At 36.3% G+C, this 24419-nt stretch overlaps 1 protein-coding gene across 1 annotated transcript in view; it reads right to left on the bottom strand.

The window, feature by feature from the left end:
- Window positions 1–216: 216 nt before the first annotated feature.
- LOC124775084 (sodium/potassium-transporting ATPase subunit beta-2) overlaps window positions 217–24419 on the bottom strand; it is a 156441-nt gene continuing 132238 nt past the window's right edge. The window contains exons 3-7 of the mRNA XM_047249890.1: window positions 21740–21859; window positions 17305–17486; window positions 15642–15749; window positions 4056–4224; window positions 217–1299 (exon numbers count right to left, since the gene is read on the bottom strand). Coding sequence (XP_047105846.1) covers window positions 1196–1299; window positions 4056–4224; window positions 15642–15749; window positions 17305–17486; window positions 21740–21859 — 683 coding nt within the window. The 3' untranslated portion in view covers window positions 217–1195. The remainder of the gene's footprint in view (window positions 1300–4055; window positions 4225–15641; window positions 15750–17304; window positions 17487–21739; window positions 21860–24419) is intronic.

The following is a 24419-nucleotide window of genomic DNA, read 5'->3' as shown; positions in this document are numbered from 1 at the left end:
GAACTTTTTTTCAAATAGCTTCATTACTTGTAGCACATACAAAAGAATTATCTCTGTGACATTGTAAAAAAAAGGATCAACCGTAAGTGTTGGTATCTACACCAACTCAAAGCTGCAAATTGTTTTACTAATCAAACATTTATTTAGAAATATTATAGTTTACTGAATGTGAATGTGGAGCATTCCAATTTCATATAACAATAACATTACAATAAATTTCCAATCTGTGTCATCATTTTATTACAACAAAGTGTTTGTTCTGGTTACACATTTGCAAAGATAATCAGCTGTTTGCTTCATCTGTAACAATAGAACTGCACTTTCATACTTCTCTTTAAGCTAACAGGTATGCATCAAAAATAAACTTCGTACCTTGCAGCAGGTTTTTGTGTGCAGCCTTGTATGAGGTCTTACATGAACTTACTACCAAGACAATCTTACAAAATTTATACAATAGATTCTTTTAAAAGAATCACGCAGTATTTCTGTACATATCGCACCACCAGGAATGAACAATTAAAAGTAATACTATTATTAAAGGCAGTTTCTGTATGTTATTCTACATTTGAAACATTTCATTAGCATTATATGTTTTATTTACACATATCAACGCAACAGTTTAACATTAGTGAATCACAAATTTAACACTTTATTTTAATCACACATTCATATTGTGTACATACACTTGATTTAAAATAAGATAAATACATTCAGCATCTCATCTCATTTATGCACTATAACTATTTAAGTATCATTGACACATATAAAACATTTGTGTACAACTGTAATGGAATATAAATAGTGTGCTGAAACAAATATATATTTACAAATATTTATAATGAAACTGTAAGCAATCAGCAGTCCATAGCATTACTACCTTAGAAAAATAACATCACAAACAACACATTCATGATCAATAATATCCAAAATGATACTTCACCACTGATGATGATGGTAAAAATAAACTGAAATGTAAAATTTTACTTCCAAAGCAGACATTTCTAACTTTGTCTACATTATTACTTCATGGTACTACATAAGTACTAGTACTTATAACAATGAAGTGAAGGACCTTTCTCCACCTTGCTGGTAACTGCAACACATATTTCCTGTTGAAAACTTAATCTCTTCATGATGGCACTTTTCCTCTCATTCTAGGTCGCACTTACACTGATTCATCTCCATAAAGTTTCATTTAGTCAACCATTAATTCAAAGTGCACTGAACCTCGCCTTTCAATTCTGTCATGTACAATGTTTTGAGCCCAGGCCTTGCACTCAATGTTGACCAATACACCATCTGAAATAAGGAAAATATGAATGACAAATATCATGGATAATGCACAACCCTATTTCTATAAGTACATTACAATACTGAAACGTAATGCCCCATAAATTTGCTGTGTTACAAGCTGTTACTTTATCACAAAGTCTGTGTTATTTACCAGCAATGGCTGTATAGAACTTTCACTGTGTCAATAATTATAAAATTGACATATATCAGTAATAGCAACAACTTAAAAATTAAAAGATTAAGCATTTTATTACATACATATTTAATCTGCTATTGACATTTGAATTCTCTGAAAGATTTGCTATTTTTGGAGAAAGTTAAGCAAATCCATTCACTTTCTTCACAGTAAAAAATATCCTGGATGGACTAGAGCAGATGTAGTTTTCAGTCTCTTGAAGTTTTGTTCCTGAACCACTTCATTGGCAGGACCTACACTTCCATAGATAGTGGTCCAAACATTGTCAGGTCAATAATCAGAAAGCCATCTCTTGTTTTGGACAGTCAACAGTTTGGAATTTTTTGTTCTCACTGTCACATGTGTTGTGGTCCTGTATGTCATGTCTGTTCTTTAAGGAATCTACATATTGCTTAACATGAAGGCAGCACAGAAATACATAGTGCCTATCAGCAGTCATTATTTGAAATTTTGTGCATGGTGGCCTGCAGTGCTCCTGTCTCCTACTTGATGTTAAGATCTTAATTGCTTTTTTTAAAAAAGTAATATTATTGTTGCACCCTGTAGAATGACTTTATAGTAACAGGCCATAGCTGATATGGCAGTGAAACAATGAATAATATACAATTAGGAGATACTGATTAGTTAGCACCTATTTCAGTTTTCTCAGGGTACATGCCTGGTGGCAATTTGTCACATCTGTGTGCAGTGTGGTCTTGTGAAGTGAGTTTACTGTCCAGTATAAACTCTAGAAGTTTCACAACCCCTACTCAGTTTAGATATCCTTTGTTGCTGAGACTACATATTAATTTTGTGTTTTTTCTTCATTCATTTTCATTTTATTTATAACAAATTATTCTTTTGTCACGTCAAACAAGGCATCTGCTTCTCCTTGAGCCTTGCTGGCTTTGATGCCTTTTATCAAGTTATTCTTTCTTGCTTGTGTTAGATTTGGTGGACACTAAAATACTGTAGTTTGCAGTTCATCTAATGGTGTATGGCTCTATACAGGATGATGGCATTATTATTTCACAACAAATGCCGTATTGAAGAAAGTGGCAGAAAAGGAAGTGCCTCATGAAGTATAACTTAGTACTCTTAGCAAATGATGCTGTGTCAGAATTAATGACAGTAAATCAATGAGACTTTCAGAGGATTGGGATAAATGAAAGCAAATATTTATATTGCCTAATCTATTGTTAAATAAATTAAGAGGAGGAGATACTGCTGAATCAGAGCATACATTACAGGTTTCAGTAAAACGGACTGTTTCTTGTCATATTCGAAAATATGTGATCTTTGAGGGAAGATAAAATGTGTTTAAACTTGCTTTGGGAAACAAGTGAGCCAGGCATAATCCAGATCTACACTGAAGACTCATAACTAGTGATCTGATAAAATAAATACAATTTTTAGACATTCCCCATCTCAATTAATAAATATGTTAGGTAGGTTTCTTACTTTTACCTCAAATAGATAACACATGAGCCATCTAAGACTTGTATAAGGCGCAGTAAGACAAAGTTAAGAAAAAAATCTAGTTTATCAGATCATAGGTATTATCACTACATATTAAAAAATGTAGTTCTCAGACCCAAGCATTCCATCATTTGATAAAAGAAGAGGAAGGGTTGGAGGAAACAGAGTTATTCAATGAATAAAGTCTCACAAGCCTCTGCACTAAGGACATTCAGTTATAAAGGGTGTACAATAAAATTCATTTTATGAAACTCATGCTAGTTTTGTGGTAAATGATGAACCAGTTTTCATGAATGTGGCTACACTTGCTGCTAGTCAGTATAATTATATGTTGCTTTCTTAAAACTGAAATTGAATTCTCTGTCTGTCTGGAGCAGGATATGAATTTCTTTCATGGATTTTACTTCTAGAGTATATGGGGGAGGGGGAAGGGGGTTGGAGAAAGGGGGTGGATGAGCTGGCCTCTCTAGCATCAGGCTGTGTACAGACTTATACGCAAAATTTTCTGCAAATCAAGCAGACAGGCTTAGTTTCCACCTTACCCTCTCCTTGCTGACACTTAATTCATTTGGCATACCAGCATATTATTTACAAGAGATGAATGATGTGTGTGATCGCTTGGTGCAAAAACATAAATTACAAAAATTAATATAGGAGGCATATTCTAAACATGATCTCAGCAATGTATTTCATTCATTTATTTACTAATTATGTTCCATACATCCCATCACAGAGGAGATCTCTTAGGAAGGTGGATGAGGAGCTGTTAGAAAAAAATCTGTATGCAGTATAATAACGTCTTTCTCTTTCATATTAAACAGAATATCCAATTGTTTTGACACGAAACAAGTAAGCTAATTCTAACTTCCAGTTATGCGTCTTCAGTTTGGGGTGGTGAATTTTAATTTATTGTGTTTGTGTTTGTGTGTGTGTGTGTGTGTGTGTGTGTGTGTGTGTGTGTGTGTGTGTGCCAACAATCACAGATAAATTTTCGGTTAAGCCATTTACTATGACTTATGAAGATACTTTTACCTGTAAGAATATAGGCATTTGCAATACACATGTCATTCATTTTACAATTTGCTGCAAACACTGATAAAGTACTTACGGACAGGCCTCTCAAAGAAAACAGCAACAAGCGGGCTTAGGTATCCCTCATAATTTTTGAATGGAAAGAAGTATCCAGGAAATCCTCGGCGTGGGATGTACTGTATGGGGCCAATATTCTCAACATCTGCTGGATTTTCACCTTCACAGCTTACCCATACTGTGTTGATCTGGCAGGAAAAAATGATATTTGAAATCAGTATTAAGTTGTGTTTCATCTCAGACATAAACACAAAATTACAACATGTAAAGATAACTGCTTCAAAAGTAAGAATGTCTAGATGGTACCTTTCAAAAAATTTGACAAGTACTGTATCTTTGTATTGTATTGAATCATATGCATATTTTGTAGATTTGAGAAAATCATGATAGAAACATGAAGTGCTAAGATAACTTTCACTGTTGTGGATAAAAGAGGTTATTCATTTTCAAGATAACATCCACCCTCAAAAAACTAGTTCTGCAAGTATGAATATGGGTTAGAGTATTCTGGTCTTCATTATAATGAGTCCAGTCATACTGGACTTTTGATCAGTAAACAAACTTCATGATACCACTTAAATTCTGGCCAGGTGTAATCTGGTTTCCATTTTTCATATGTAAATTATGTACTATATCTTTGTGAATGTTTATTAATTTTTCTGGTTGTTTGGCACAAATTTTCCATAAATATAATTTTTATTTAAATGGTAATATAGTTTTGTACATTGATCTTGCACTTTGAAAACTAGTTGGCAAATAATCACACCAAATACTCTTAAAACAAATCTACATTAATTTGGTTATTTTTAGCATTCAGTTTTAAATCCAGATAAAACATAGGTTCCTATTTACATTTTTATTTATTTTACTATTGATAATTAATTGAAATTACAACATAGCAAGATGTTCATAAATTTCATATTTACAAATTTTATAACCTTTGTCATTTGATATTATTCCCAAAACTTTCATATAGATACATATCAACAGCAAATATTACAAAAAATAAATCTCACAAATAATCTAAAAAAAGTTATGTGAACTGTATTTTGATTAATAGATTGTTCTGGATTGTTCTATAACACTTATATGTCTTACATTTGTTTGGTGCCAGTTTCTTCAGTACAGTTTTAGTCTCATTCCGTCTAGCATCATTTTCTTGTTGACGTGTTTTGAGGTAACAATGGGGAAGCTCTTTGGAATGTATGATGGAACCAGACAAAGGAAATAGCTCTGTATTTTGTGTCTGGTATTTACTCATGACATTTCGAAAATGTGTTTGAAATCTTATGTGAAAGAATAAATAAACAACAATTTACAACTGCTGAACCAATGACTCCAAACTGAGACAATTATTTCGTGTAACGTTGACATAAACTATAACTGTAAAAGTATTTAACTATAACAAGGGAAGTGCATCATGTGGTATTGTTGAACAGCGAAATAGTATAATTTGTGCACCCAGAAATACTTCACAGTTTTTCATTGGTAATGCAAGAGGCAGAGAACCACAGGTCAATAGCCAGGTGGAATGCCAGTGAGAAAGTTTTGCCTATGGTGCACCAACAAACAAATAAGCTATTGCAACACTGTGTGAAGGCTGAGTGCTTAAGCATACAATGTAGCAAACTGACATCCTGGCGATGGAGGGATATCGTCATAATCGTGACTGTGCAAAGTGTCACAAGCAAGCTTAAGCTGGATGCTGACCAAACAAAGCCAGGACAAATGATGGCATTGCATTCCTACCATAACAGAGTACAGTAGCTCATCCTATATAAATACTACTTTGATTCTGGTGGAGTTCTATTCAGTTTGCAGCCATACAATCAAGAGCGGAGGCCTACGTTAGTTGAACATCTGATTGTCTAATTGCCTTTGACCATCGGTCAAGTGACACGTCCTTTCTGGCAGCACTTGGTCGCTGTAAGCTGCAGCACCAATTACTAAGTCAAGACTGTTGGGAAGCTTTAGCTGTCACTATCAGGCTGACCTTCTGGAGGTCTAACCAGCAGGGTCTTGGAGCATATTGTCATCTGGTACTGCCAGCTCCGCCCATGCTAGCTACCTGGATGTTGAAATAGCAAGTATAGAATTTTGTGGACAGTAGATGTTTAATATTGTAATACTGTTTTAATAATGCCTTTGTGTGTCAGATAGGCATCTATCCTCTGAGTTGGGGTACACACATTTTGTGAGTGGCCAGTCATTGGCTTTGGCCTGACCTCAGCACACTGCCCACAATACCCCCTTACCACAAGGATGCTACATTTGGTGTCAGAGCTGTTATTGTAAGAAGGCATCTGACATCAGAGACTTCAGCATCACAACTGCAGCCTCACCTAGCAGTACAGCACTACAGATAGGTAAGGGTATCTTCAATTAGCTTTTGTTTTGTATGTTATGGCCATTACTGCTTGGTGGGACAGTCCTGCAAACTTGAAAGTAATTTATGTAAAACTTTGAGAGCCTACTAACCTGTCACAATTCAGGGGCAATTCCAGGGAATGGTGCTTGTGTTCTGTTAGATGCCAATTTGTCTGGACATGAGTTGCCATATACAAAGGCAGTGCCAGTTACGTATGATACTTGTAGAAGGGTTGACCATAAAACACAGCAGTGTAATAAATCTCAGTGGGCCACAATAAGACACAAAGACTAATTTTACAATGTCTCTGTCTGTATTCTTGCAGCAGTAATCTCTTAATCTCTCATAATTTGTGTAACTGTCAGATGGGGCTAGAAAACTACCAGAAACATCTGTGGCAATGAAGCTTGAAGCAGCTGTGCTTCTGGTAGGGCAAGTATCATCATTGTTATAAAGTATTGCTGCGTTATGGAAAGAGGTAGACGCCTTACAAACCAGAACTAGTCTATTACAATGCAAGTCAGTAGCAGCAAAAAGCTTGTTAAATGTACCTGTTCCTTCTGTAGTGCCTGTAACAGCTAGTCTAGTGACTCCTTTTTCAAGAAAAACAACAGATGTGTTTGTATTTATTAATGAAGCGAAGACTGCCACTAGATTAGGCTATTGCATGGATGAAACGTGCTTGCTTTGATTCTGTTATGATTGGTTGATAATGCAAGAACGTATGTCATATACTATGAAGGATTAAATAAAGTGCTGATGTTTGAACTGCTGCTAACACACTTTAGCAGTGGTACCATTGCTAGAAAAGTTGAGGCTTTTTAGAGAATAGATAATGGTCTGTCAGAAAAGCACAATGAATCAGTAGAATCATTTTTAGACAGGATTACAAAAATTAATGTGTGAGCCTATTAGCTGATGCAGCTTGTGAATACAGAGAAAGTTATTCTACAGGAGGTAGAAAACAGGTTATTACATACAATTTTGTGGTAACTTGCAAGTGGCATATTGAGAGTGTCAAAATGGAAGGTGATTTAGTCACTGCTATTAGAGTTACCAAGCAGCTTGAGGAAACTGACATTTCTACCTAAGGCTGAAATGACTAAAGCATATTTTCCTCAGATGTAAAATGTTACAGGTGTGGGTGTATGAGCCACATCAAGAAGCAATGCCACCAAGGGCAGTGTTACAAATGTGAGGAAGTGGTGCACTGGGCACATGTTTGTTGAAGTAGCAAACTAGACAGGAAGCATCAAGACAAGTGTTCTTTAAACAATGTTGCCCATTTTTAACATTGGAGGAAAAGGATTACAGGAGCATTCAGAAGTGTTGCCACATACTGGTGAGGAGTACTGTGTGAGCCTAGGACTTAACTTTCTGGATACACATCATGCAGAAATTGACTTTTCACAGTATACAGTCAAACTGAGTGGGACATTGTTTCCTCTGGCCATGACTACTGCAAATGCTACATCACCGCAACATTGACTACCTGTGAAGGTGGTACCAAATAATTTGCAGACTCTTGCACTGAAGATCAATTCATATGATAAAGTACTGAGAGGTACAAGGAAGTTGGCCTATATGAGTGTGAGTACTAACTTTCCAAGTGAAGTATTACATGTTGTAGAGACATTGGAATGCAATGACAAGCTAGACGAGTCACACTGTTTTGTACTTCACAGTGTAGTGAATAAACGAGAGTTAGATGCAGATTATATGGTTCTGATGTGCATAGATAATCATATGGACAATGTAAATCTGGCATGGGGATTACTGGTTGCCAACTTAGATATTCTAGAAGAGGACAATCTGGGTAGTTATGGTGGTGACCTTTGCCACATGCAAACAATCAAGGCATCTGCAAAACATAAAAAGCTACAACATTTGGAGCAAAGAGATACAGCAATGATGGAAGCTTTGTTACTATTATTTACTAACGTGCCATGGTATTATTGCACTTTGCCTCCCATGGCCGTTATCGGAAATGCCTGCTAACATTACAGTAAATAAAAACTGTTGTATACACTGTAGAATTCCAAATAGCTTTAAGCGCAAGTTGTCTCGCCATTAAAACAGCAGACCTCATTTTGAACAGCATCAAACACACAAGTAAATACATGAGTTGACCAAAGTGCTGCCACTACCAGGTGCAAGACATTGTGGTTGATTAATGCAGAACTGTTTCATCCTGGTAGACTGTTACCAGTGATACCAACTAAAACTAAACCAATCATGTAACATAAAATACCAACTGGAAATAATGTTCCAGTATATAGGAAACAGAACACAGTCCAGAAATATCTGCGACTGATAATGGACGATTTTATCGACCAGTAATTGGCTCATGCCACTATTGACATAGTGGTAGTTTTGGGGTACAACTATTGCAATTGTCTGACAGAAATCACTAGATAGTACCATAGCATATAGGCTTTGCTGTGACTACAGGTACCTAAACACAAGAATTATCAGTGATTTATATCCAATACATATTGTAATGGAGACATTGGACAACTGAGTGTGGATAAATGTCACTTTGCAGTGATGGCAGTGAATTATCTTGGGCATATAATTAGTCAAGAAAGTGTTAAAACTGATACATGTTTAATTTCTGCAACATATGATTTTTTTGCCACCACAGACAACAAAAGAGCTTTAATCATAACTTGATCTTTGTAATTATTACTGAAAATTTTTTCGAAGTTTTGCCAAAATTGCTGAGCTGCTAAAGAAAGGAGCAAAGTTTCAATGGCCTATTGACAAGCAGACAGCATTTGATAGTTTAAATGAGGCTTTAACATCAATTAACATATTGGTGTTTCCAAACTTTGGAAAAAGAGTTTATTTTTTATTGTGATGCAAGCAGTTTAGCAATCAAGTGTATCCTTAACCAATGTGTGGATGGTAAGGAACACATGTTGGCATATGGATTAAGACAATTAAATAAAGCAGAATGAAATTATTCTACTATGGAAAAAGAGGTGTTGGGTCATCTACAGTACTAATTGGATTAAAAGACCTGTCAAAAAGATTGACACATTGGGCTCTGAAATTAAGTGAATTTGAATAGATAGTGCATAAACCAGGCAGAAAATATGACAATGGTGATGGCTTAAGTTGAAATGCTCAAGTATTACCAGCACTTGGTAGAAGCTTACTGGAATGGCAGAACACATAGATTGTTGATGGTGACTGAAGTATTTTGAGCACAGCCACAGTTTGTAGTATAAGAGGGCTTGCCATGCAGAATGACGAAGTGCAGACCATGAGTGGTGATGCTGCAACTTTTGAAGACAAAGTACTGAGGTAAGCACATAGCCATGTTCTGTCAAGTCTTTGAGCATGCTGATTGAGCAACTGATCAATGGGCAGCCAAACAATTTTAGTGGAGAACATAGAAACAAGACATGGAACAAAATGTTAGAAACTTTATACCATGCACACAGCATGCAGTTCCTACTCATCAATTAGTTCCACACATGGCCAATTAAAGGCCCCAGCAGCACAAGCCACCACTTGGGACACAAACCTAAGATGGGTAGCAGAGTGCCACAACTGTAAAATTTGTGTACAGTACATATCACAATTAATAATGGCCACTTGGGTACTAAGTTGAATAGGGCACCAGGGTACCCAAGAGCAAGCAGTTCACAATTAGTAATGAAAACTAACATAGGTAGAAGTCTACAAGAAAAAATGGAGAGGGTAGTACTAAACGTTAATTCACTTGTGTGGAAAAATGATCTCTAACTGGCCTTGGTTCCACTACAAAGGCTGCTCAAAATGTCCCAACCATTTAAAATGGTAGGTTCCAATATTCTGACCATCAGCTGAAGACCAGTTGATAACCATTAGATACTGACTATGATACATCCCATTCACTTCATGTAGCAATAATTGCAGTCCTAAATCAAAAGGCTAATACAGTGGCTGAGGATGTGATGAACAATTGGATTTTAAAATTCAGTACTCCCAACAAAATAATCACAGATCAGGACACCAATTTTATGCCTTTTCTGATGATATAGCTGTGCCATTTAGTATAAATTCATATGCTAAGGACATGCCCTCACCACCCTCAATCAAATGGAAGAATCGAATGTGTTCATTGCACAGTTTGAAAAACGTTTAGTTATTATGTAAATCATAATGATTGGGGTGTCTACTTTTCATTTGTCATGCCCTCATATGACTCTAAAATAGACAGTAATATTGGGCTCTCACCCTATGAGGTAATATACAGTAAGAAGAATGCACATCTTTTGAATTAATGAAGCCTAAACTGTGAAAAAAAATGACTCAGTTAAGAAACTTGGCAAGCAAGTACAAAAATGCCCATGCAACAAGAACAGACAAAACAATGTGTCAGTAAGTTACCTAAATATAGAGATGGACAGTGGGTTTTATTGATGAATGCTTCCACACTAAAGGGCAAGACCAAGATATTCCTGAACAGGTCATAGAGATGACATCTCCTGTCAATGTCAAGTTGCAACAGCTAATGAAAATCTCTATTGTGTAGACACTTTAGCACAAGTACCAGTGCCATTCCTGGTGCAGGATGTTAAACCAAAGAAGAATGGAAAAAGACTGAAAGTCAATAATAAAGGAACACAAGTGCTGTATGCATTTAGACCATGTCATAGAATAACTGAATGACATGGGTTTGTGAAAAGTTTTGTTAATAATATGGGAAATAGTTTATTTTGTGTGTCACTGTTTTGAAATTTTCAGGATGTACTACATGTATATTTTGTTATTATGGCATTTTGTGTTTTGGGGAACTTTTTTTTTGTTTATTTCTAGCATTTTAAGTTGTGATACATGTCTGGAAAGTAAGTACAATTTGGGAAAAACTCATAAAAGCATTTTTTTCGAACCAAAATTTATTTTTATGAGAAAGAGAATTTCTTAATCTATTTTTCTACATAGCTGCCACCATTGTTCAGACATTTCTCATAGAGGGAAACCAACTATTCTATGCCGTTTCCATAGGGGACCCCAGTGAAGACAGCGGCTGCTGAACACCATTTTGTACTCTGTCATCACTGTCAAAGTGCCTTCCTCCAAAATCGTGCTTCAGGTTCATGAACAAGTGGTAGTCAGTAGGTGTGAGACAGGGGCATTATGCTTCCAAATGAACTGCTGAAAATGGTTTTCAGTAGCACTGCAGAGTGGGGGCTTGCATTATCATGAAGCGACACAAGCCTTGACTGAGCATTACACATCTTTCATTTTGAATTGCTTGCTAAAGTTTTCTCAGTGTTTCATAGTATCATATGGCACTGATAGTTTCACATCTGAGAAGCAATGCAGCATGCAGAATATCCATCCCTCCCAGAACACAGAGTATATGCATTTTTGTGCCCAGAAAGTTGTTTTGAATTTTTGTTTTTTGGGGGGATCATGAGTGCCTCCACTCCATCAACTGTTGTTTTGATTCTGAAGTGACATTAAAAACCCAGATTTCATCATTGGCCACAATTCCATTTAAGAATTCCAACATCATTTCCCTCTCCACTGCATCAGGTAATAAATGTTTAAGCTCTACCAAGACGCTTAATTTTTTGGACATCCGTAAGCATTTTTGGAACCCAATGCGAACATAATTTGTAAAAATTTAAGTGATTTTTGATAATCTCATGCAAAACAGTTTCTGAAATTTATGGAAAATCATCGCAAAGAATTCTTATTGTGAACTGTTATGTTTCACGAATTTTCTCATTACCTTTCTCAACCAAACTATAATTGACAACAGAAGGTCACCCACTCCATGCATAACATTGGTTCATCCATCACTGAACTGTCCAACCCACTTTCTAACCTTTCCATCAGTCATTAAATTTTCACCATAAATTTCTACAGGCTGATAACAAATTTCAGGTGGCTTAACATTCTTTGCATTCAAAAACTGTATTGCAGATTGCTCGGATATCACATTAGGCATTATGAATGATCACCAACAAATGTAAAAACAATAAAATCCAGCTGTAATGGCATCAGTGGAAAGACAATGAACCAGAGAGATTAATGTGTGGAACTGCAACAGTAGTGATGTGATGGCAGTATAATGAAATGGTACTTACTTTCCAGACACTGCTCATTTAAGGACAGGATGTAGGCTATTATTGTTATGTGACCAGGATAGTGACTGGTATACACACTTTTTGAAAGAGGAAGGAGAGTGAGTGCAGATGATGTTCCGTGTATGTGTGTTAACCACCATTTTGGATGGACAATTGTAGGCAAGCAGTATGATTCATTTTGTTTAAATATCTGATAATATCAACAGAGAAGCTACAAGGTTACCAAAGAGAGTTTTTTATGGTCTGCCCAACTAGGATGGTTCAAGCTAGGGTGAAATACAACTGTTTTAGGGTAAGCCAGAATCAGCTGAATGTCAGAGGTAAGCATTGTTGCCAAGCCCTTATTTTCTAAAAATGGGCATGGACTGGTTTTACTCAGTGTTTTGCCCAGAAGTGGTGATTGTAAATTGATACAATGAAGAGAAGCCAAGAGGTATGACAAGGATTGAGCTACATGATAGTGGAATGTTAATCAACAGTATGAACCATGTCATAGTGGGTATGCTATTAGCTACTATCACTGGAACAACTGTCATAAATCTGACACAACCTATGTTGTACTGCCAGGAGAAACCACTAGATGTGTCTCCAGCTCAGAACCTAACATGCCTAAGTCAGACCTTAAAAACAGACCACCTAAATTCCATAGACAATTTCATATCATCACAATACAGAAAAATCATTGTGGAGCAGATATTTCAATGTATACAACAGTATCGTGAGAAACAATACCAGACTTTGTTGTCCTTAAGTGTCACAGATTCTAATGCTGTACTGGTTTTGGTTATGCTTTAAGTGACATACATATATCATGAGCAAAAAATTTACCCCTTTATGTACCACCTGTGTATCAAATATCAGTAGAATGATTTATAAATAGAAGTAAGGATAGCTAAGAAATAATTAGAGTACTCAATTACTTGTTAAGTGAGGAAGAGTAAACAAGATTGTGAATTATAGAATGGTTATGACCGGTATGTGAAAAATGATTGTATTAGTGTATAAAAAGTAATTTAGATGACATGTGTCTAGTAAGAATATGAGTTCCCTGCACTGAATTTGAGTAAATAAGATTTTAGAATTAAGAATCTAATTGAGGAGCTATGTGGTTTCAAGCAGATGGATTGTGAGGATTCGGGAATGTTGTATAAATTTTGTTCTGTGCATCTATGTCAGGACTGTTTCAGAGTTACCTCAGAGAAATCTGAGGCAAATTTCTTCAAGACTGGGGGCATGTACCACAGTAGAGTAGTATACTTGGTGGAGCCAGAAAAATTTCAAAGTTCTTCCCTGGCTCTGCAAGAAGCAGAGCACCACAGCTTAATAGCCAGGTGGAATGCCAGTGAGAATCATTCACCAGTGGTGCAGCACGAAACACAGGATTTATTGTGACATTTTGAATGGGCTGAGTGCTTGAGCATGCATTGTAGCAAAGTAACATAATAGTGAGGGAGGGATAGTATTGTATTGTATGGAACGGGGGACCAAAAATGAAGGAGAGGCTTTGTTCCTGCCATAGCCCTCAGTGGTTCACACCCCACAACAGGCTACAGCAGTCCACCCCCCCCCCCCTCCCCCCTCCTGGGAATGTCTCACACCAGACAAGTGTAACCCCAATTTTTGTGTGGTAGGGTAATTATGGTGTACGCTTATGTGGAAAAAGTGTTTGTGCAGCAATCACTGACATAGTGTAACGGGGGCAGAATAAGGGGAACCAGACCGCATTTGCTGAGGCAGATGGAAAACTGTGTTAAAAACCATCCAAAGACTGGCTGGCACACCGGACCTCAACAGTAATCTGCCAGACGGGTTCGTGCCGGGGAACGACATGCCTTCTTGCCCGGAAAGCACTGTGTTTGACCACATGGCTAACCAGGTGGGCTGATGGAGGGATACTGTCATAATGACGACTGTGCAGAGTATCTCAAGGAAGCTTGAGAAGCACACAAGACTAACTATTCAGTTTACTGACATGGCAGATACAAGACTTGAAAAGTAAAGTTACGAAATTTTATGACCAAGAGGGCTGACCAAAAAGAAAAACTTAAACAAATGATGTCATTTCCATGCCACCACAGAGAACATGAGCTCATCTTCTATAAATACTACTTATGTTCTGGTGGAGTTCTATTCAGTTTTCAGCTGTCCCATCAAGAGGGAGGCCTATGTCAGTCAACCAGCTGCCTTCAGTCTTCTATGGAGCAGCAAGTCCTGTCTGGGTAGTTTTGGTGATTGTCAGCTGCAGTGCCAGCTACAGAATCTAGACTGATGGGGAGCTGTGTCCACCACCATGTGGCAAGCCTTCTGGAGGTCTAACCAACAGGACCTGATCTAGATCATCATCTGTCATTGTGTAGGTGAGTCACTGCTTTTGGTGCTCGTCTCTGTATCTGTGACAAATTTCAATGATCAAGTCTCTCTCTTTTTCCCGATGGGAGACCATGGCACTCCTCTGCGCATCTTCACATACTCTGAGCAGAGCTGGTGGACACCTTCTTAGCGCAGTCTCAATGGGGTCGTGGGTGCCCTATTCATCATCTCATGGAAACTGTGTGCAGCCTCACTTGGTGTAGATGCAGCTAAGTGCAAATGCAAGTGAGGTGACCAGCTTCAAGGTGTTGCTGCTGCTGAGCTGATGTGCCACTGACTGCATGTCAAATGCTGACAGGTGTGTTCCAAGGTGGTACACTATTGCCTACCCTGCCAGAACTGGCTGCCTGAACATCTGTTGCATTCTGTGGACAACAGGTGTTTAAAACTGTTATACTGTTTTAATAACACTTTCAGGTGTCATACAGAAATCTACCCTTTGAGTCAGCATACCCACATCCTTTGGATGATCAATGTTTGGCCTCCTCCACCTCTAAACTTGATATTGATACAGCACTCTCTGAAACTTCCTACTCTCTGGATGCTTCAGTACAGATAAATAACAAATACATCGATCATATTGCTTTTATTCATGCAGCAGCACTACTTTGTATATGCAAGGGACAACAACAACTCAACGATAGTCCACTACCTTATAGACAGTTTCAGCAGGGGTCAGATAAGGTGTCAGATTATCAATATAACACCAATAAAACTAACATTTTTCTGTATCTTTTGCATCTAAGTAGTTAAATTTATTAAACAACCATTGACATACCGTTCTTGGATTGCGCAATTTCTCCTCGCGAATATGAACCTTTAGATCTTGAGGCATCTTTTCAGGTAGGTCAGTGTCATTGTAAAATACAGGCATCCAGTTAAATATCTGTAAGAAGATAAACTTTGCTTATTACAACATGAAAAATCATGATTAGTTTACAGAATATTTCATACTCATCTGTCCTACTGCTCAGATACACTCTGGAAATATTTATCTCTATAAGTGTTATTGGATAAATCATTCATTAAAATCCAGTAACATTATGCAAATCTTACCCACTATTTAGAAATTGCTATTCTCTAGTATTAAGAAGAAATTATTCAGAAGACAATACAATTAGCAATAGAATTTTCAGTTAACAGTTGACAGAAATATGATAGCTTAATCATGTAGCACATATAATTTTTAATGGTATTAATTTTGTCTCTTGTAAACAACAATACATCAGACTTTGAATACACTGTGTAAGAATCAGCATTTCACTTAAAGATTGTGGATAAAGTGATACACTTCTAGGTTTTGTAAGTACTCTGATTTTATTGCTTCTAAAATTCTCCACAAACTAAGTTATCATCACATAAATTACACATTTTCCTCATAATCGATTAATTATTTTGATGCATACCTTATGATCAATATTATTTCCTGCTCCACATTCCTCATGGACACTCCATAACATGCTGCTCATATGTAACACAAAAATTTGGTTTGTGTCTTTGCTAATAAGCCAAACATTTAATTATTCAGAATAGCAATTGGCAGCCATAAGTCAAATATTGATACAGGTACTCTTGGAATCTGGCTCCCTTTCAGATTGATTTGGGGCTGATTTATTTACATTGGTGGAGAATTTCTGTAGTGATTGTGACTTCAACAACATATATTTATCTTTAACATTTTCATCTACAAACAGTAATGTTTCTCCACAAAAAATTATGTTTTGCATTCAGTTTCACAAGGACAAATTCTTTTACATTTTCAGCATTTTTTTCAGTTTAGTCATTTTGTTTGCAGATTTTTTTTACCTTAATGGAGCCAGAATAGCATTTGCAGAACCCTTTTCTTCCCTACATCCTATTAATGTTCTGCTCAGTTTATACAGTATCTAAGATTTTTTTACTAAACTAAACAGAGATACATATACTGTGTTGGGTCACAATAGAGAAGAGATACTTTGTTTGGAGATATCATCAACTATTTGTGGTATTAAGTATTCACACAAACCAGCACAATACAGCAAATATGATCAGTTTAGTGAAATATTCCTAGTGTATTTATCATGATCTTTTATGACTGATTGTAATAGTATATCATTTTTACCAGATTTATAAATTTATTTTTAATAAATTGGTATCTGCATTAATCTTTCGTGATTTATTGCAATACAATATTTCCTAAATCATACTTCATAATTTTCTGAGGACCCAATATATCATAAAATAGTCTAGCAACTAAATTCAATTAATCAGTCTCTTGTAATTTATTTGAGGCTATTCTTAATGCATGCCACCCTAATGATCATTGAGCAGAGAACATAAATGCAAACCTTAAAGATCTATGAGTTCATTTTCTATTAATATTTCTCATTTTATGTTATCAACAGTATTTTCTAAACTGGGTTTCTGGGATTTTTTCCACAATTAATTAGAAGGATACATACCTTATTCAGCTTAAGGAATATACATGGAGCAGATTTGGGGTAGTTATAGTTGTTTGCCTCAGTGCAAGGAGCAAAATCATTTACATCAACTTCACAGACTTTCCCATCAGCTGGCTCATTGTCATAGGAGCAAGTCTGAATGTTCTGTCCTATACTTGCTGATTGCCCAGGCTTTCTGTATGCTGCAATAAATCAGTAACATGCAAATGTAAAAGATTATGTTCTTTGGAAACAGTACTGTTTTACAGTCCTATCTGGCTATGACTAAATTTTCTATTGCAATTTATTGCATTACTGGGATATTTCTGATAATTCCGAACTGTTTCAAGTACATGGGGCATATTGTCCCTTTATAAAACTATTCATAAATGACAGATATCTCAGATTTTATTTTTAAAAATTACATACTCTTGAGGAAGCTTGGTTTCATTGTTCCTGTTTTTCTTGTGCTTCAACTATGAATGTAAATGTTCTTTTGAGAGGAATAATATTGTGAATATTTCATGCTTTGTGTCACTTTTGTTTTTAATATCTTGCTGATTTTTTAAGAATAATTTGTTGGAATGGGAAAGAATAGTTACAACATAAGTATCTTAATATATTTAGATATTTCTATATCACTTCACTTGAAGTTCATAGATAATAGTGCTAATTATTTTATGAGGGGCAAATAAATTTTTATGTACCAGTACTTCAGTGGTTTGAAATGTTACGAGTACATATTTTTATTTCCTTTCAATTAGAACACAGTGCAAATCAATAATTAAATGTCCTCACTGAATTTAATATTTATTTGTGTGACCAAATGTTTTCAGAGTATAAAACAGCACTTCAAAATATTTACTTTCACATATCTTACAGAAGAAGGCAGGTCTTTCTAAAGGATGAGGACATTCTTAAAGTACTCTATGCAAATGATAGTGATGATGAAGACAACCTTCTTTTAGGAGAAGAAGATGCCGCATTATTAGAACAAGACATTTGAAGCAGTGACAAAAACATGGTGGAAGATCATGAAAGGACTTCTGATATGGCACCAGAAAGCTGTGTCTACAATTTTGAAAATTGGAAGAGAACATAAATTTACTGGTGAGGAGAATGATTTTATAGACAATTTAGAAAACATTATTATTCTAAACTCAAAGAGAAGCAAATTTGATTATGTAACACACCCTACAGCTGTTAGGGAACAGTAGTAAGAAAATATTATAGAAGATTAGAGTGAAGGGGAAAACATTTCAACCACAGTACTTCATCAAGGAAGAGGGTAATGAATTCAGCAAAGTCCTTTCTTTGACGTTGCACATAGTGATGAAGCACCTACGAAACCCAACTGAAATTTTCTGTTTGCTAATGTTAAAACTCTTATGACTGGTACTGTGATTTCTGACTGCATTCCATATGCTGTACAAAAGAGAACTATAATCACAACTGGTGGAACTAAGGTGAAAGCTTTTCTTGGCATGCTGTTAACAGTTATCACATTCCCACAACACTCAGAAGCCATTGGGCTGTTGTTATTGTTGTTGTTGTAATTGTTGTAGTATTCAGTCCAAAGGTTGGTTTAATTCAGTTCTTGATGCTAGTCCATTCTGTGCAAGCCTCTCCATCTCTGCATATAACTGCAAGCTTAATCCACAAGACCTTGCATGCCTTCATCTCTATCTAAAATTTTTACCCCCATACTGCCTTCCATTACCAAACTGACTTCAAGATGTGTTCTATCAATCAATACCTTCTTTTAGTCAAGTTGTGTCATAAAATTCTTTTCTCTTCAATTTGATTAAGTAAACCTTTCATTTGTGTTTGACATTCCCATCTAATGTTCAGTGTTTTTCAAGAGCACCACATTTCACGCAACTGTACTCTTCTTGTCAGAACTGCTTATTGCCTTATGTTGCACTTCCATAAAAGGTTACATTTCACACAACTATCTCCAGAAAAGAATTCCTACCACTTAACTTTATGTTAGATTTTAAAGTATTCCTCTTTTTCAGAAATTCTTTTTGTGCTGTTGCTAATCTGAATTTTGTTCATTTTACAATCTCTTTTCAAGACACTATCCTTTCTGTGGAACCACTCATCTAAATTGCCATTTGACAGAATTACAATGTTATCGACAATGACAGAATTACAATTTTATTGACAAATGCAAAGTTTTTATTTCTTCTCCTGCATTTCAGTTCTCTTTCCAAATTTCTACTTGGTTTCCTTCATCACTGGCCAAATGTACAGATTGAGTAACATCAGGGATAGCCTACTACCCTATCTTATTCACTTCTCATTTATCACTCCCCTTTCATGTTCTTTGACTCATAGTGCAGTCTAGTTTCTGCACAAGGCGCAAATGAGTTTTAATTCCATGCATCTTATCCCTACTTCAAAATTTCAAAGAGTGTAATCCAGTCAAGATTGTCAAAAGCCTTCTCTAAGTCCACAAATCATATAAACATAGGTTTGCCTTTCTTCAACCTATCTTCTAGGAGAAGACATAGAGTCAAGAACAGCTTTGCATGTTCCTAAATTTATCTGCAACCCAAACTGCTGTTTCCTAAGCCAGCTTCTACCAATTTTTCCATTCTTCTATAAATAATTGAGTCAGTATTTTGCAAAGATGAGTAATTAAACAGACAGTTCAATAGTAAACACCCATGTTGGCACTTCTTACTGTCCCACAGTTTCTCCATTGTTCTCCTCATGATTCTGTTTTCTGTTGCCCTAATTACACATGTAAAGAACAGAAAGTATTTTTTTCATTATTGTGCTCACTACCAGTACCATTATCTTGTAGACTTTTGTACAACTATTCTCCATTTTCTTGGTATTTTTTGTTTATGCATGTTCTAATTATTCTTCTTGAAGTCTCAAGTATTCCCTCTATTTCTACAGTGATAGCTGTTTTGAAAATATTTTATTTTATTTAATTTATTCATCCGTAGACAACTTGTGTTGTATGGATGTCATCAGCTGTATACATGGAATGAGTATATACATAATAGTACTTCTGCTAGTACATATTTCTATGGTGCAACTTAATCGTTTGTACACAAGACAAATACACACCAATCTTAGTTACAAATAAATATAAATTTACAAATGTATTCTTGCATGGGTTACACAAAACAAATACATACCAATCTTAATTACAGATAAATATAAATTTACAAAGGTACTCTTGCATGAATTGAGGTGAACACATGTCATTTACAGTATTCTTTGACACCTCCCTATAGTAACATTTATCTGCTAAATAACTTTTTGCAGCTTTCCTAAAGGCATGTATTCCAGTTTCAGCTTTGATCTCCTCTGGAAGTCTATTATACATTTTTATTCCATTAAATAATAAACTATTTTGGGTTTTTGTTTTGTTTTTTCGTATAAGATGCAAATGGTGGCAGGATCTAGTCCAGTGTTGGTGTATAGATCTGTTTTGTGTGTACTGGTCAATGTGTTTCTTTATATACATCACAGTCTGAAAGATGTATTCACATGGTACTGTCATGATTCCCATGGTTTTGAATAAATCAGTACAGTGAGCTCTCCTGCTGCTTTTTGTTATTATTCGTACAGCCCTCTTTTGCAGCTTGAAAATTGCTTGTATGTTCTGCACATTTGTACCCCAGAAGGTTATGCCATAACTAATTATTGAATGCACATGTGCAAAGTATGTAGTCTTAGCACATGAACTATTACATACTGACATAATTATCCGGAGTGCATAGCAAGCAGTAGCAATTTTCTTTTCTAGTGCTGCAATATGGTCAGTCCAGTTAAGCTGTGAGTCAACATGCATTCCTAGGAATTTTGTGTTTGTGACACAATCTATAAGTTCATTTTTAACTTTTAGGCCTATGCTATTATGTTTTTTATTTATGTGGAAATTAATAGTTTCACTTATGTATTTAATTTTTGGTTGTGTAGCTTTTTTGTAGTATTTAAATTTCATGGCTGTTGACAAGTCTTTTTTGTTGTATGTATTCTTGATTATATATTGTGATTTTGGCAGTTTACTTTTTATGCTGTGTCATATTCTTCATTGACATTATACGTCCTGATTTCACATAAATAAATTTCTCTATGATTTTGATCTCCTCTTCTTCTACTGTTATTTTGTTTATGTGTGGCAAGTCAGTTAAAATAATTTCTATTTGTGAAAGGATATTCTGAGGGTGATTTTATGTGCTGTTTCCTGTAGTGATTTAACTTTTTCTTTAGGTTCCTGAATAATGTTGGAAGAAGATAAGGTCATCAGTTAATATCAAGCAGTTTAAATTGATATTATCTTTGAGTTTAAGACGTGAGTTATATTTGTATTCCAGTGAGCATTGTATTCATTCACCTTATGTTGGCAGAAATTTCAGACAACTCATTCAATGTGTATGTCATCTGATGTTCTTTTAATAACATAGTCTCAATAGAATTGTAGTGTACTTACGCTCTAAAAATTTGTCAAGCTCTTCTACCCAGTATTTATAGTTATTCTCATCTGATCCCTTGTACCAGATGAGAGTACTCTCGACGTTTGTCTCTGGAGGCATTGGACGGAAACCCAGACCTGAAATCAAAATGTACAACTTATGAGAAGTTGTTTACACAGACACTGAAGACATTGAAGGCCATTAAACTCTTTGCCTCATATTTATTATGAAATCTCAAACACATTGTCCAGTTTCACATTAAATCAACAGGCTGTTGCAGGTACCTATCTTCTGTGTTTTTTCCATAATTTAAAGTTAGATCAGTAAGCAGGCATTGCAGTTACCAAATGGATAAAAAATTCTATGACAATCTGAATTTAAAAAATAAATTTTGTGTTCCCAAGTGGAAAATTGTTTAGTTACATTATTAGAGATCTCTACTCTTTTCTCTATTTTAATTACAGTGACCAATTGGAGAAGTTACATTTTGTGCACATTAATGGTTAGGCATATGACTAGTTCATATCTTACTTAAGAAAAATGATATAGAAACTTGTGTCAAGTATACAGAATGGATCATTCTCTCTAAAGCAGGGGGTGTGGTGTTTCAATATTTCCTAACAAGTTAAAAGTTTTAGTCTGTCAGAAGTTTTGAAACTCTTCTTCAGAGTGAAATGTTCCTTCTGGAAACATTATCCTAATCTGTATCTAAACTATTTATCAGTGAAAATATTTATTTCAAGGACCCTAGTTGACTGAAGTATGCAGGAGAACTTCTGTGAAGCTTGGAAAGAAAGTGAGATGTATTAACAGAATTTGAAAGTGCAAGCTGTAGCCATTTCTTGTCATCCATTGCTTCCTTTTTCTTTCTACTGTACTTACAACCTTCCTTCTAATTACCTAGTAGTACTTTTTTCCCCAGCACGTGTACTTCAATACCCATTTTTTAAAAGTCAATCACTTTAAAATATGCCAGGTTCAGTTTTTAGTTCTTATTTTTCATTACTGATTGTACTGTCACTCTTTTTGGCAATTCATGTTTAGCTGATTGTTTCTTTTCTATCTGCACCATATCCTAATTTCCAAGGCTTCCAGTTTTTTTCCTCTTCTCACATTTCTGCACCATACACGGTGTAATGGAACATTCTATACTGGATGTTACAAAAAGGTACGGCCAAACTTTCAGGAAACATTCCCCACACACAAATAAAGAAAAGATGTTATGTGGACATATGTCCGGAAATGCTTAATTTCCATGTTAGAGCTCATTTTAGTTTCGTCAGTATGTACTGTACTTCCTTGATTCACCGCCAGTATGCCCAATTGAAGGAAGGTAATGTTGACTTCGGTGCTTGTGTTGACATGCGACTCGTTGCTCTACGGTACTAGCATCAAGCACATCAGTACGTAGCATCAACAGGTTAGTGTTCATCACGAACGTGGTTTTGCAGTCATTGCAATGTTTACGAATGTGGAGTTGGCAGATGCCCATTTGATGTATGGATTAGCACGGGGCAATAGCCGTGGCGCGGTACGTTTGTATTGAGACAGATTTCCAGAATGAAGATGTCGCGACAGGAAGACATTCGAAGCAATTGATCGGCGTCTTAGGCAGCATGGAACATTCCAGCCTATGACTCGCGACTGGGGAAGACCTAGAACGACGAGGACACCTGCAATGGACGAGCCAATTCTTCGTGCAGTTGACGATAACCCTAATGTCAGCGTCAGAGAAGTTGCTGCTGTACAAGGTAACGTTGAACACGTCACTGTATGGAGAGTTCTACAGGAGAACCAGTTGTTTCCGTACCATGTACAGCGTGTGCAGGCACTATCAGCAGCTGATTGGCCTCCACGGGTACACTTCTGTGAATGGTTCATCCAGCAAAGTGTCAATCCTCATTTCAATGCAAATGTTCTCTTTACGGATGAGGCTTCATTCCAACGTGATCTAATGGTAAATTTTCACAATCAACATGTGTGGGCTGACGAGAATCCGCACACAATTGTGCAATCACGTCACAACACAGATTTTCTGTGAACGTTTGGGCAGGCATTGTTGGTGATGTTTTGATTAGGCCCCATGTTCTTCCACCTACGCTCAATGGAACACGTTATCATGATTTCATATGGGATAGAATATGGGCCTTTACAAGTACGACACAACATGTGGTTCATGCATGATGGAGCTCCTGCACATTTCAGTCGAAGTGTTCGTACGCTTCTCAACAGCAGATTTGTTGACCGATGGATTGGTAGAGGTGGACCAATTCCATGGCCTCCACTCTGTCCTGACCTCAACCCTCTTGACTTTCATTTATGGGGGCATTTGAAAGCTCTTGTCTATGCAACCCTGGTACCAAATGTAGAGACTCTTCGTGCTCATATTGTGGATGGCTGTAATACCCACAGCGGAACTGGAGATTGAGTTTAAGATTCTCCAGGGCTGCATCAGCGCATCAGGGATTCCATGCGATGGAGGGTGGATGCATGTATCCTCGGTAACGGAGGACATTTTGAACATTTCCTGTAACAAAGTGTTTGAAGTCATGCTGGTACATTCTGTTGCTGTGTGTTTCCATTCCATGATCAATGTTATTTGAAGAGAAGTAATAAAATGAGCTCTAACATGGAAAGTAAGCGTTTCCGGACACATGTCCACATAACATATTTTCTTTCTTTGTGTGTGAGGAATAT

This window comes from Schistocerca piceifrons, chromosome 2 (assembly GCF_021461385.2).
Source record: "Schistocerca piceifrons isolate TAMUIC-IGC-003096 chromosome 2, iqSchPice1.1, whole genome shotgun sequence".
Lineage (NCBI taxonomy): Eukaryota > Metazoa > Arthropoda > Insecta > Orthoptera > Acrididae > Schistocerca > Schistocerca piceifrons.
Note: the sequence above shows the minus strand (reverse complement) of the source record. Positions and strands in the feature narration are given on the sequence as shown.